Source organism: Salvelinus fontinalis, chromosome 20, assembly GCF_029448725.1.
Source record: "Salvelinus fontinalis isolate EN_2023a chromosome 20, ASM2944872v1, whole genome shotgun sequence".
Classification (NCBI taxonomy): Eukaryota; Metazoa; Chordata; class Actinopteri; order Salmoniformes; family Salmonidae; genus Salvelinus; species Salvelinus fontinalis.
The window spans coordinates 2,738,750-2,754,298 of record NC_074684.1 but is presented as its reverse complement, the minus strand read 5'-3'; the positions used below and the strand labels follow the sequence as shown (position 1 = coordinate 2,754,298).

The 15,549-nt window shown below is 44.2% G+C and overlaps 1 protein-coding gene across 6 annotated transcripts in view; it reads left to right on the top strand.

The window, feature by feature from the left end:
• Positions 1 to 15,137, top strand: part of LOC129817152 (SAM and SH3 domain-containing protein 1-like) — a 333,502-nt gene extending 318,365 nt beyond the window's left edge. For 3 of the 6 annotated variants that reach the window (XM_055872107.1, XM_055872104.1, XM_055872105.1), the window contains exons 14-18: positions 2,532 to 2,701; positions 2,801 to 3,010; positions 5,034 to 5,184; positions 5,313 to 5,441; positions 12,470 to 15,134. In XM_055872107.1, coding sequence (XP_055728082.1) covers positions 2,532 to 2,701; positions 2,801 to 3,010; positions 5,034 to 5,184; positions 5,313 to 5,441; positions 12,470 to 13,611 — 1,802 coding nt within the window. In that variant the 3' untranslated portion in view covers positions 13,612 to 15,134. Of the gene's footprint in view, positions 1 to 2,531; positions 2,702 to 2,800; positions 3,011 to 5,033; positions 5,185 to 5,312; positions 5,442 to 12,469 lie in introns of all 6 variants that reach the window. The other 3 variants (XM_055872103.1, XM_055872102.1, XM_055872101.1) reach the window with 2 other exon arrangements.
• The last annotated feature ends 412 nt before the right edge of the window (positions 15,138 to 15,549 follow it).

Sequence of the window (15,549 nt, the reverse complement as noted above, 5' to 3'; positions counted from 1 at the left end):
CTTGGATTAAATGTCAGGAATTGTGAAAAACATAGTTGAAATGTATTTGGCTAAGGTGTATGTAAACTTCTGACTTCAACTGTGTTTGGAATTCAAAGCACACTTAACCAGCATGGCTACCACAGCATTCTGCAGCTATACGTCATTCCATCTGGTTTGCGTTTTTTAAATTGATTTATTCACCGTTATTTACATTTACATTTTAGTCATTTAGCAGACGCTCTTATCCAGAGCGACTTACAGTAGAGTGCATACATTTTATTACATTTTTACATACTGAGACAAGGATATCCCTACCGGCCAAACCCTCCCTAACCCGGACGACGCTATGCCAATTGTGCATCGCTCCACGGACCTCCTGGTTGCGGCCGGCTGCGACAGAGCCTGGGGGCGAACCCAGCCCAGCCTGGGCGCGAACCCAGAGACTCTGGTGGCGCAGCTAGCACTGCGATGCAGTGCCCTAGACCACTGCGCCAGGTGGGTCTATTTAACCCGGTAGGCCAGTTGAGAACAAGTTCTCATTTACAACTGCGACCTGGCCAAGATAAAGCAAAGCAGTGCGACACAAACAACAAGACAGAGTTACACATAAACAAACGTACAGTCAATAACACAATAGAAAAGAAAAATAGAAAAATCTATGTACAGTGTGTGCAAATGTAGAAGAGTAGGGAGGTAGGCAATACATAGGCCATAGAGGCGAAATAATTACAATGTAGCATTAATACTGGAGTGATAGATGTGCAGATGATGATGTGCAAGTAGAGATACTGGAGTGCAGAAAAGCAAGAGGGTAAGTAAAGTATGGGGATGAGGAAGTTGGGTGTGCTATTTACAGATTGGCTGTGTACAGGTACAGTGATGCTCTGACAGCTGATGCTTAAAGTTAGAGCGGGAGATATAAGACTCTAGCTTCAGAGATTTTTGCAATTCGTTCCAGTCATTGGCAGCAGAGAACTGGAAGGAAAGGCGGCCAAAGGAAGTGTTGGATTTGGGGATGACCAGTGAAATATATGCGTGCTACGGGTGGGTGTTGCTATGGTGACCATTGAGCTGAGATAAACCGGGGCTTTACCTAGCAAAGACTTATAGATGACCTGGAGCCAGTGGGTTTGGTGACGGATATGAAGCGAGGGCCAGCCATCGAGAGCATACAGGTCGGAGTGGTGGGTAGTATATGGGGCTTTGGTGACAAAACGGATGGCACTGTGATAGACTACATCCAGTTTGCTGAGTAGAGTGTTGGGGGCTATTTTGTAAATGACATCGCCGAAGTCTTGGATTGGTAGGATAGTCAGCTTTACGAGGTTAAAACATATACAAAATATATACAAAGAAAATAACGATATATACTAGGGATGGGACAAGACAATCAAAACAGACATCCCACTGCTACGCCGTCTTGGAATCTTGGATAGTTTAGTGGTACTATCATTTGTTTTTCAACTGGACAATGTCCCAAAACACACCTCCAGGCTGTGTAACGGCTATTTGACCAAGAAGGAGAGTGATGGAGTGCTGCATCAGATGACCTGGCCTCCACAATCACCCGAACTCAACCCAATTGAGATGGTTTGGGATGAGTTGGACGGCAGAGTGAGGGAAAAGCAGCCAACAAGTGCTCAGCATATGTGGGAACTCCATCAAGACTGTTGTAAAAGCATTCCTCATGAAGCTGGTTGAGAGAATGCCAAGAGTGTGCAAAGCTTCAACAAGGCAATGTGTGGCTACTTTGAAGAATTAAAATATATTTTGATTTATTTTAACACTTTTTTGGTTACTACATGATTCCATATGTGTTATTTCATAGTGTTGATGTCTTCACTATTATTCTACAATGTAGAAAATAGTAAAAATAAAGAAAAACCCTTGTATGAGTAGGTGTGTCCAAACTTTTGACTGAAACTGTATATATGTTTTAGTGTCACATAAACCAAACAGATGCAGTGAAATGTGTTGTACGTCGCCCCTAGAGCAAATTAGGGCTAAGTGCCTTATCCAAGGACATCGATATATTTTTCACCTTGTCGGCTCGGGTATTTGCACCAGCGACCTTTTGGTTACTGTCCCAACTCTCTAACCGCTAGGCTAGCTGCCACCCTCTTGTAAGTTTGATAGTGAGAGAGAGTCTGTCCCTTGTTGACTGGTATTGGCCTGGGCCCATAAGGTCAGAGGGTCTAAGACACATGCTAGTGATTAGATAGGAAGGCTTTGCTCTCTGCTTCCCACACTTACCATCACAAGTCAGCTATACACAGAGACGTCTATGGGGAGACAGCATCGCTCGCGCTGTATACCCACTGGTTTCAAGTGATGCGTTTTGTCTGTTCATTTTCAATTATAAAGCTGTTATTAATCGGTATTCACACACTCACTCAGGCTTTGTACGAATAGAAGTACATTTTATCCAACTCTCTCGTTTAAAATAAATAGAAGCTCAGTTAGTTGCAATACACTCTCAAATCACATGAGTATTGAATCGCTCTACAGTATGTGGCGGATATGATATGTGTGTGTCTGTGTGTATCCAGGTGGTCAGACGGTCAGCACCACAGACTCGTCAGCCAGTAACCGAGAGAGTGTCAAGTCTGAGGATGGAGACGACGAGGAGCCTCCCTACAGAGGGCCCTTCTGTGGCAGGGCGCGAGTACACGCTGACTTCACCCCTAGCCCCTACGATTCAGATTCCCTCAAACTGAAGGTAAGTCACACACACACAGTCTTACGCACTAACGATTCGGCTAGATCGCGTTTGGCTTTAGATTTGTGCTAAACATATCCTGTATATGGTGTGTTCCAGAGAGGGGATGTGATTGACATCATCAGTAAGCCCCCCATGGGGACGTGGATGGGTCTGCTCAACAACAAGGTGGGCACCTTTAAGTTCATCTATGTGGACGTGCTGAGTGAGGAGGAGGAGAAGCCCAAGAGACCCGTGAGAAGGAAGAGGAAGGGCAGACCTCCCAAACCCACCTCTGTAGAGGAGCTGCTCGAACGCATCAACCTCAAGGTGCGCACACTGGACACACACACATCTTTGCACATGCCAGGCGAGCACACGCACTCTCAACTCTCCCTCGCACACACACACACAACTCCACACAAATCTCACACACCAATGCTAAGATTTTCTGGACAAGGTAACAGTAGTCCTACAACTTCCCTACTACAGTCCGGTTCATATCCCAGCCATCTAGAAACCAGCCAGCCTAGCTCAGCCTCCTCAGGGAGAGAGCACTGTAGGTGGGCTGTTTCTGGGTAAGCCCAGCCTGATGGAGCGCTGACTAAACAGATTACAGAGCAGGCTATGTCCAAGGGCTCTCTACTCAAGGGCATAAGTAACATAATGGTGCATTATCATTGCCTGGGCAGAGCGAAACTATATTACAGGCTCCGAGACCTCCCATACGTGCTACTATTCGACTGTACAGTACATGTGCATCAAGGTGCGCATGTCATCTCTTTCATCACATACGTAGTTGTGACTTAGGGAGAGGGAGAGCAGACTAAACAAACGTTCCCCTAACCCAGCCATTAAATGTGGACCATGTAAAGACATTATGCCGAGACTGTGTTACACCTTGTTCTGGGTCTGTTTCAAGTCACTCTCAGGATAAATTATTGTTTTTGTCAAGGATTTATTTGAAAGAAGTACTAGGGCAAATTCTGGATTTCTCAGTCCAGATCTGGTTAGCATTAGGGAGTTCAGTTAGGATATTTACTCCATAAGTTCTACGTAAGATAGACCGCGTTCTTCTCAGGGCGTTCCTAAAAACACAATGACCAAAGTGGAGTTTGCGTCGAAGCAGCCATCTACTCCGTCTCTTTCTACTCTCAATCTTTTGAATGTTACATTTCGAACAAGATTGTATGGGGTATCTTGGAGCAAATGTGTTTTGGCCCCCAAATATGTTAGGTCACATAAAAGACTAAGATCATATGAGAAGGTTCTTGTGGCTGTGTAGAGTAGTGGTATTTGGTTTGGTCTCATCCTTATTTCTACTTATCCTAGCAGAAATCGAGCTAAACTTCACTGTTACGCTAAGGATGGAAGTCTCCATGGTTGCAGTGGTGACATGCAGTCTGTGGGTATTGTACCCTTTTAGATGCGTGGGTTGGACAACACTTTAGACTGCACCAGTTTCCACAATCTCCATGTTGAAAGTGGAAACCAATTATGATGGGTTGAAACGTTGATGTTAGCTGTGCCTATTCCCGAAAACAAACAGAGGGGTGTACTGTGATATTTTGAGACTGGGATTCCTGGTGTCCTCCCACTAAGAGATAGCACCACAGGGTGTAATGGCTAGCTTTGTGTTCCTGTTCAATTGTGTGTGTATTCTCCTTGTCGCCTGTGGTGGGAAGGTGTGGTAGATAATCTCCTTCACCTCATCACTCTGTTTCCCACCCTTCCCAACTCTTCCCTCATTGATCCATTTTTTTTTTAGCTCATAGCTTGTTTTTGCAAGAGGAAAAAGGCCCTTTGTTTCTTTAACTATTGGTCCTATGCCAGTTTAGCAGATAACTTATTATAAAACATTTTTTTTAACAAGGTAGGCTAGTTGAGAACAAGTTCTCATTTACAACTGCGACCTGGCCTAGATAAAGCAAAGCAGTTTGACACATACAACAACACAGAGTTACACATGGAGTAAAACAAATATACAGTCAATCATACAGTACGAAAAAAGTATATATACAGTGTGTGTAATTACAATATAGCAATTAAACACTGGAATGGTAGATGTGCAGAAGATGAGTGTGCAAGTAGAGATACTGGGGTGCAAAGGAGCAAGATAAATAAATAAATACAGTACGGCGATGAGGTAGTTGGATGGGCTATTTACAGATGGGCTATGTACAGGTGCAGTAATCTGTGAGCTGCTCTGACAGCTGGTGCTTAAAGCTAGTGAGGGAGATATGAGTCTCCAGCTTCAGTGATTTTTGCAGTTCGTTCCAGTCACTGGCAGCAGGGAACTGGAAGGAAACATGTGTATGACGATCTGATCTGCAATCTGTTCTCTCTTCTCCAGGAGCACATGCCTACCTTCTTGTTTAACGGCTATGAGGACCTGGACACCTTCAAGCTGTTGGAGGAGGAGGATCTAGATGAGCTCAACATCAGAGACCCTCAACACAGAGCTGTGTTGCTCACCGCCGTGGAGCTACTGCAGGAGTATGACAGTGAGTACACACACACACACACACACACACACACACACACACACACACACACTCACTGCGATACTACATCATTCTGTATGTTTCTGGATGTCTGACTATATTGTCTCTGTGTCGTGTGTGTCTTATAGGCAGCAGTGAACCGGAGCGTAGCGGCCTGTCAGGCTCTCAGGAGAAGCTGCTGTCAGAGGGCCACGGCCTGGTGGGCGACTCGCCACGTGACTCCGGCTGCTACGAAAGCAATGAGAACCTGGAGAATGGTAATGAGTAGCCTAGCCTCTCGCTAATGGGATTAGCCTGGCATTAGCTTGGCGTTAGCCTAGCCTGAGCCTAGCGCTACAGTGACTGTGATTCCTCCTCCACTCTGGGCCAACTCCTCTTCCTCTTCCTCCTCCTCTGCCATGCTTCAGCATTCTCACCTGAACCGCCCGTCATCGCACTCCATTGGACCGAGGCCAGCCAATCAAACCTCTCCGCTCTCTATCCGTTATGTCTGTCTCCTAGCTCCACCCACACCCCCCACCCCACTTACCTCCGCCCCACCTAGCTGCGTAGTGTCATAGTAAGGGGAGAGATGCATCCCCCCCCCTCTCTCTCTTTCTTTCTCTCTCTTTTTCTCTTTGTCACTCCACTCTTTCCACTGCCCTCTCCATCTTCAGGCTCTCTCTGCCTTCACTGCAGAAGCCCTATCCTACCCCCAAGCCCAGATCGCTAGTTTACCCTACAATGGGGCCCTATGCACAAAGAGAACAACACCCCACATCTCAAATGCACAGAAGTGCTCTGTCCAACTCGAGCCTAGTGCCCATGTTGCTCTAATCTCACAATGGACAGCGAACCCCTCCTCTTACTCCTCCTCTTTCGCCTCAGGAGGCTGAGTGGTTGCTGGGAGACCAAACCAATCATGACGCCACGAGGGAGTGTTTCTTTTGAGAGCTATTACTGTAGAAACTAAGACCTTGTAAATAACTAACCTTGTAAAGTCACTGCCCAATTGTTTGCTGTGTTTATGGCTCTGTATCCATTCTCCCAATCCCGGCTCATTCTCTCTTCTCCATGCCATTTCAAGTCACTTGAAAACATTTCTGTAACTTATCTTGTGCTTTGTTTCATAGTGACAATGTTGCACAAAGATCGTACGTGCCTAAACAACCCCAAAAAATATTGGATAGAAATATTTTTTAATGATAGTGGACATATAAAAAAGCAGACATATTATTATCTGATTATGGAAGTGTATTTCAGATTTATATTTGTGAGAACATTTTGTGTGTAGTTAAGACTACTCAAACTCCCCTTTAAAAAGACAGTGTGCACACTGCTTCGCAATGCTTGAGGCTTCACTACAGCCCCAGGTTTGATCCCAGGCTGTGTCACAGCCGGCCGTGACTGACAAACCCATGAGGCGGCGCACATTTGGCCCAGTGTTGTCAGGGTTAGTGGAGGGTTTGGCCTGCCGTGATTTTCTTGTCCCATCGCGCTCTAGCGACTCCTTGTGGCGGGCCGGGCACCTGCAAGCTGGCTTTGGTCGCCAGTTGTACGGAGTTACCTCCGATACATTGGTGCGGATGGCTTCCGGATTAAGCGAGCAGTGTCAAGAAGCAGTGCAGGGTCGTGTTTCAGAGGACGCATGGCTCTCGGTCTTCGCCTCTCCCGAGTCTGTATGGGAGTTGCAGCGATGGGACAAGACTGTAACTACCAATTGGATGTCACGAAATTAGGAAGAAAAAAGTACAAAAATTCAAAGATGACTGTGCTTTGCTTTCCCCCTACTGTTAAATTCTGTGTTTTAGCTTCAATCATAGCTTAAATAATTGACGTCCCACTGGGCACAGACTTTATTTCAACATGTCGTTTTGAGTTGTCAAATAAAGTGAATTCAACGTGAAATCAACAAAAAATGTCACCATGTCATTGGATGTAGGATAAAAGTTAGGGGGGAAAAAAACGAAATTGCCTCACGTTGATTACTTTTTGCAAATCCAATCAGTTTTCCACATTTATTCAAGTCATTACAGCCAGTACAAAAAAAGTATGAATGTATGTACTTGTAAGTCGCTCTGGATAAGAGCGTCTGCTAAATGACTTAAATGTAAATGTAAATGATTACATTGAATTTCTTTGTTGAAATAACTTGGAAACAACATTGATTCAACCAGTTTTTGCCCAGTGGGTTCTCTCTCTGTTCTGTTCTATGTGTGTGTGTCGTAACGGATCTGAAAGATGTGCAATCTGCCACAGTAGAGATTTGAGTTGTGGGAATAAACCACTTCTGTGATGGAAGTTACTCCGGCCTGCTTGCTTTATTTCATGTCTCTTCCTTCTTTCTTTGTGTCTCACGTTTCTCCATCTCAGTCGTTAACACTCTCCATTAGCTGCATAACATTTCAGTGTACATTCTGCATTTTAATAAATGTATTTTACTTTGTCTCTATATGGTCACCCTGCCAAACCAATCTGCACTATTCTGCTTCATACGTTCTCTACTACAGCCATAACTCTCTCTCAACCATCCTCCTACGTACAGTACCAGTCAAAAGCTTTGACACACCTACTCATTTCAGGCTTTTTCTTTATTTTTACTGTTTTCTGCACTGTAGAATAATAGTGTAGACATCAAAACTATGAAATAACACATATGGAATCATGCAGTAACCAAAAAAAAGTGTTAAACAAATCAAAATATATTTTATATTTGAGATTCTTCAAAGCAACAACCCTTTGCCTTGTTGACAGCTTTGCACACTCTTGGCATTCTCTCAACCAGCTTCATGAGGTAGTCACTTGGAATGTATTTCAATTAACAAGTGTGCCTTGTTAAATGTTAATTTGTGGAATGTCTTCCCTTCTTAATGCGTTTGAGCCAATCAGTTGTGTTGTGACAAGGTAGGGGTGGTATACAGAAGATAGCCCCAAGTCCATATTATGGCAAGAACAACTCAAATAAGCAAAGAGAAACGACAGTCCATCATTACTTTAAGACATGACCATAACATTGTGGCAATAACAAGGAAATTCAAAGTGCCAAAAGTTGGACCTAAAGGAATTTCATACAAAATGTCTTCTCAGCACTGTTTTGTTGAAGATGTAAAACAATTCCAGTCCTCGAAGGGCCTGATTGGTGTCACAGTTTTGCCCCAGCCCCAGCTAACACACCTGCCTCCAATAATCACATAATCATTTATAACCATATCATTTATAACCTTTCTATATTGCCAATAATTTCAAGTGGAAAAACTCAGAAGTGAAATGACAACCCTTATTTAACTAGGCAAGTCAGTTAAGAACAAATTCTTATTTACAATGAAGGCCAAACCCAGACAATGCTGGGCCAATTGTGCGCCGCCCTATGGTACTCCCAATCACGGCCTGTTGTGATACACCCTGGATTTGAACCAGGGTGTCTGTAGTGACAGTGGAAGGAAGCACTTCCACTGCATAAAAATAGTAAAGTATCCTTTGCTGGCTCTAACAGCCACCCAATCAGTTTGCTGACAGTTCTTAGTAAACTGATGGAGATAATTGTGTTTGACCGAATACAATGCTATTTTTCAGAGAACAAGAATTTCAACATGTGTATTGAAAAAGGCCCTCAACTTGTACTGCACTGACTCAGATGACTGATGACTGGTTAAAATAAATGGATAATAAGATGATAGTTGTAGCTGTATTGTTAGATTTCAGTGCAGCCTTTGATGTTATTGATCATAAATTGTTATTGAAGAAATTCACTTGATATGGCTTTACATCACCTGCCATCACATGGTTGGAGAGTTATTTATCCAATAGAACTCATCATTTAACTAGGTAAGTCAGTTAACTTCTACTTCATCACAATCCCGGATCCGGGAGCACCCCCATCAGTAAAAAAGCTGACTAGCATAGCCTAGCATAGCGTCACAAGTAAATACTAGCATCTAAATGTCATTAAATCACAAGTCCAAGACACCAGATGAAAGATACACATCTTGTGAATCCAGCCATCATTTCTGATTTTTAAAATGTTTTACAGGGAAGACACAATATGTAAATCTATTAGCTAACCACGATAGCAAAAGACACAACTTTTTTTTCCACCATTTTTTTCCTGCATAGGTAGCTATCACAATTTCGACCAAATAAAGATATAAATAGCCACTAACCAAGAAACAACTTCATCAGTTGACAGTATGATAACATATTTATTGTATAGCATATGTTTTGTTAGAAAAATGTGCATATTTCAGGTATAAATCATAGTTTACCATTGCAGCCACCATCACAACTCTCACCAAAGCAACTAGAATAACTACAGAGACCATCGTGTATTAGCTAATTACTCATCATAAAACATTTCTGAAAAATACACAGCGTACAGCAAATGAAAGACAAAGATCTTGTGAATCCAGCCAATATTTCAGATTTTTTAAGTGTTTTACAGCGAAAACACAATATAGCATTATATTAGCTTACTACAATAGCCAACCACACAACAGCATTGATTCAGGCCAACAATAGCGATAACGAATAAACCAGCAAAATATATGAATTTTTTCACTAACCTTCTCAAACTTCTTCAGATGACAGTCCTATAACATCATATTACACAATACATATAGAGTTTGTTCGAAAATGTGCATATTTAGCGGCACAAATCGTGGTTATACAATGAGAATAGTAGCCAAGCTGCCAACAATATGTCGGGAGAAATCTTTTTTACACAAAGCTAGAATGATGATGTATGCGGATGATTCCAAACTAGAGGAAGCTGGTGAGGGGAGGACGGCTCATGATAATGAACTAAATGGTGTGAACGGAATGGCATCAAACACATAGAAAACAAGGTTTTTGATGTGTTTGAGACCATTCCGTTTATTCCCCATTTTAAGTACCACCAACCACCACAGTTCCATACTTTACATGTCAGCACTCAAAGCCAGTGAGCTCACTGAAATTCTAAATAAGGTGTTACAGTCAGTATCAGAATAGGTGACTAATAATAAACTGGTCTTAAATACACCTAAAACTAAAAGCATTGTATCTCTAAGACCTAAACCTCAGCTGGAGTTGTGCATAATGGGTGTGACCATTGAGAAAGTTGATGAAATTAAACTCCTAGGTATAACATTGGATGGTCAATTATCATAGTCAAGTCATATTGACAAAGTTGTTGTGAAGCTGGAGAGGGGTATGTCTGTTATAAAAACATGTGCTGTGTGTCTGACACAAAAATCAACTACTAGTTGTTCAGTCTCTGGTCTTGTCCCATCTTAATTAGTGACCGGTAATATGATCAAGTGCAACAATCATTCCATCTATTGCATTGTAAATTGCTGTCACTTCTGCTTATAGCACTTATAGCAAGATTCACGATTATGAACATAGATATACACTGACTGTACAAAACATTAGGAACACCTGCTCTTTCCATGACAAAGACTGACCAAGTGAATCCAGGTGAAAGCTATGATCCCTTAATGATGTCACTTTTAAATCCACTTCAGTCAGTGTAGACTGGTTGAGAAGGATTTTTAAGCCTTGAGACAATTGAGACATGGATTGTGTATATGTGCCATTTAGAGGGTGAATGGGCAAGACAAAAGATGTAAGTGCCTTTGAACGGGGTACGGTAGTAGGTGCCAGGTGCACAAGTTTGTTTGTGTGTGTCAAGAATGGTTGACAACCCAAAGGACATCCAGCCAACTTAACAGAACTATGGGAAGCAATGGAGTCAACATGGGCCAGCATCCCTGTGAAATTATGTTGACACCTTGCCCCGGCGAATTAAGGCTGTCCTGACTGCAAAAGGGGGTGTTCCTAATGTTTTGTACACTCAGTGTATATTGGACATGGTCTTCAGAGCATAACTGTTACATAAGTGTGACCTCATCAATCAATCAAATGTATTTTATAAATCCCTTTTTGCATCACAAAGTACTTCTACAGATACCCCAAAGAGCAAGCAATTAAAAACATAGAAGCACAGTTGCTAGGAAAACTCCCTAGAAAGGCAGGAACCTAGGAAGAAACCTGGAAAGGTACCAGGCTCCGTGGGGTGGCCAATCCTCTTCTGGCTGTGCCGGGTGGAGATTTTAAGAGTGCATGGCCAATAAGGCCAGATCATTCTTAAAGATGAATCATTCCTCACAACTGATGTACTACCATCACAAAGAATCGATTACTGCGCGTCTGTTTTTTAAGAATAGTTGTGTGTATTAGAGTGTTTGAGCATTAATTTATGTTGAAAAGCAGACATCTGACTCTGGGGTCAATACTTTTGTCTTATGCCCTGATAGGAAATCCAAAATCTCTTTATTAAACAACTGATTGGAAGCTAGCCTGGGATGGTGGTTAGCTGGGCCAGATAGCAAACATCTTTGGAGGGAAAATTGGCAATAACAAGCACATTGAAACCGCACATCAACTTTAAAAACATCAGACTGACTTCAATCTGCACAGACCTTTCACCGCTCTCCAAATGAATAGAGATACAGATTACTGACGTGTGTGTGCTATGTGTGACACAAATTGTGTATCATGTAATTGCACTATTCATTATTAAACGAGACTTGATAAATGGCATCTAGTGCTCTTTAAGACACGTCTTCATGTTGCTCTAATAAGCCATGATGGTAGGTTGGCCCCTCGCCTGGTGTTATTGTAACGTGTTTTCTGAGACGTACTATACTGACGTTCTGCATCTGAAATTGTAGCACGAGTGCAGCATTGCATTTGCAAGGCTAGCGTCACTAAAAATAGCATTTTCTTGGTGTTATGCACACTCATCTGGCTAGTTGAACGTTACACAGGCTAGTTTTGCCTCAGCTACACTACTGTATGGCCCGCCGTACTGTGGTGTAAGTAGAGTGCACAATAGGACATGCGTTTATAGCATGGAGTTGGAGAAACGGTGCTGTTCTCATGCTTTCGACTGACAGATGACACAATGTCACCGTGTCCAACGGTACTCTTAAATAAGAGCAACCTGCTGATCTAAGGCCATAAATAGTGAGATGGAGACTGAACCACTTCAGTGTCTCTGCTGTAAAGCGCTGTGTCAACAGGTTGTTTCAGATTCACGTGTCCCCTTCACATTAACAACTGACCAGTGAGAATCAAAATTGCAATGCAAACAGCACAGCACCCATAGGGATATGAAATCCATTATCCAATGCAATGTACACCTCAGTATCACGTTTCAGTTAGTGTTCTGTTCGCTATCTGTTTGAAGTCAAAGTCTTCGGGATATGTTCATGCAACCGGTCGCAGCTCTAGAATGAAGAGGGATATGTTGTTCACTGTGTTTCAGGCAAGAGCAGAAAGACATCTCGCTCCAACCGCTCCTCTGTGGGCCTCCAGTCCCCAGACTACCCCACCCTGCCCATGACCCAGTCCACTGAGGCCCTGCAGCAGAGCAAGATGGAGCGCACAGTCAACTTCACCAAGCACTTCTTCCTCAAGCCCACCTTGAGGGGCTTGAGCATGCTGGGACTGAGGAAGGGCCCCCGCCGGACCCCCATGCCAGCCAGTCTCAGCTGTGAGGACCTGGACGGGCCAATGGAGGCCACCGGCCCCCAGGCCTGGAAGAGATCCCACTCCCTGGGGGACCTCCACTGGGAACAGGGCTTCGACCAGACGAAGGACCACAGCCTGGAACCCAAGCCCGCTAATGGTGGCTCCGAGTTGGGCACCACCAGCCCAGTGAAGGGCCTCCAGGCTCATGGAGATAGGGGTTCACCACCGGCTCAGAATGGGGGGATTGCTGTGAGCCCTAAAGGGCATTCTGACCTCCCCCCTGTGCCCTCCCAGCTGCCCCTCAGACCACCCTGTTCCATTGCCTTGCTTCCCCAGCCCCAGAAAAGCCTGCCCAACCTGATCTCCAGCCCTCCTGAAACCCAGCTGGGGGAGAGGAGCATCTGGACTCACCCCAAAAAGCCCCCAGTGCCCCCTCCTGTTCCAATCAAGAAGTCCAAGGAGCGCTTAGCCAATGGGATGTGCCACCCCTCTCTTGTCCTCTCCTCCCCAACTCATTCCTATATCTCCACCACCACCAACTCTCATCCCCCCAGCCCTGTCATCAGCAGCCCCAGTTACAGGGCTCCAGCCCTTCCCAGTAAGGCCTCTAGTACCCCTATCTCCCCCTCTCCAGCCAGCCCTACTCCAGCCTCCCCCACCACCCCCTCTCTAGAACCAGAGGAACCAGGCACACCCCCGGCCGTGCCCCCTCCTTGGCTGTCTGACCTGCCCGAGTCGGCCTGCCCTCAGGCTCAGATCCAGGGGGGTAGTGGCAAGATGACGGTGGCCAGGAAGGTGTCCCATGTTAAGATGGCCGTCGATCTCCACACCGTGCTGGAGCAGAGACTGGAGGCCGAGGGCATTGACCTCACAGAGGAACCCTACTCAGACAAGGTCAGTTACCCCCACAACCTGCTACTATTGTTATGTACCTGATATTACTGTGTAGAATACACACACACACCCATCCACCACATCTGAAATCTCACTCTCACAACGCCAGTTTATCACAGCTGGGGGTTATACAGCACACCCATGGATGTGAACATGCTTCGTTATATGTCCATTGTAGTATATTTTGTTCTCTGGAGTGCATCAAATAACTCTGACAATTTCAAAACATGTATTTTGGATGGTGTCCGTATCGATCGTGTCCCTGCTTACAAATACCTGGGCATTAGAATTTTGTCAATCAGAAGAGAGAGAAATCTGAGTTATCTATTGGGGCATCTTGATAGATGAAAAGCTGTCTTTTAAAAAGCATATTGATGAGTTAGTTAAGAAGCTGTGTGCTTAAGAGAAATGCGCTTCTTCTATAGAAATAGAAGAAGCCTCTCGCTAAATAGTAGAACGCAGATTATTCCGTTGACGTTCCAATCAGTCCTAGACTACGGCGACATCATCTACATGAACACAGCTGCCACTTCATTAAAGCCGTTCGATGCAGTTTCTCATAGCACACCGCACTATATTATGGGTAACAGTTTTAGTAGTCATCACTGCATCCTTCTACCAGAAAGTTGGTTGGCCCTCTTTGATGTCACGTAGGTTAATACATTGCTATGTTTTCATGTATAAAGCCCTTTTACAAATAGTCCCACTGTACCGAACACGATTACTAAACTTTAGACTTGTGAGCTACCACACCCAGTCTCAAGGATGGTTAACTCTGGAAATTCCCTTTGTCTCTACTAAGTTAGGTAAATCGGCTATAAGCTTTCTCGCACCTTATTTCGTGGAACAAAAATGTTCTTCGATTTGATGTTTTGGTGCTTCTAGGGGAATTCATAAAGCTGATTGAAGACGTATTTGTTGATGAATGTGTTTGTTTTTTATGACCGTGTTTTTCTTTCTGCTTGCATCTTGCACCTATATTTTGATGTGTGAATTTTCTGTCATTTCTATAATTCAGGGCTCATCTGTAAAAGAGACATTGTTCACAGTATGACTCCCTGATCATTTTGATTTATTTATTTGACTAGGCAAGTCATTTCAGAACAAATTCTTATTTACAATGACGGCCTAGGAACAGTAGCTTAACTGCCTTGTTCAGGTGCAGAACGACAGATTTGTACCTTGTCAGCTCAGGGATTCGATCTAGCACCCTAAATAAATAAAATGTGTGTAATCTTACACCCGTACAAATGAAAGAAAACACTTGAATAAACGGTCCAGATTGGGCCACAAGGGATGAGGACTTGCCCACTCACTCTGTGTGTGAAAGTACATTATGTCTGTATAGGGAGTCCAGTAAACGAGGTCAATAAATACATTATTGGAAGTGTTATGTTGTGTTTTGGTCTCCTGGCTGTCAAGGCCTTTGATTAGGTTACTGGTCTCATACATAACCAGCCTGGATCCTGTCAAATGGCTCCCACTTCCTGCAGTGGACCATACAGGAGAGGGAGGGAGATAGGCAGAGAGAGAGGGTGAGAGGAAGAGAGAGAGGGTGAGAGGGAGAGAGAGGGTGAGAGGGAGAGAGAGAGGGAGAGAGAGGGTGAGAGAGGGTGAGAGAGGGTGAGAGTGAGGGAGAGAGAGAGGGAGGGAGGAAGAGAGAGAGGGTGAGAGAGAGAGAGGGAGGGAGGATGAGAGAGAAGGAGAGAGGGAGGGAGGGAGAGAGAGTGAGAGGGAGGGAGAGAGAGAGAGAAAGCTAGACTAACAGCTAGACTATGAGAGGGGAAAATAGTGATAGTGATACAGTCTGTTAAGTTTCAGGGGCTGAAACTCAGTGAAGGCAGGTGGGTTGGGGTTATTAATTAAATACACATACACCATGCCAGAGCCCGAGTTGAACACACACACACACACGCACACACACACACATACACCATGCCAGAGCCCGAGTTGAACACACACACACGCACACACACACAC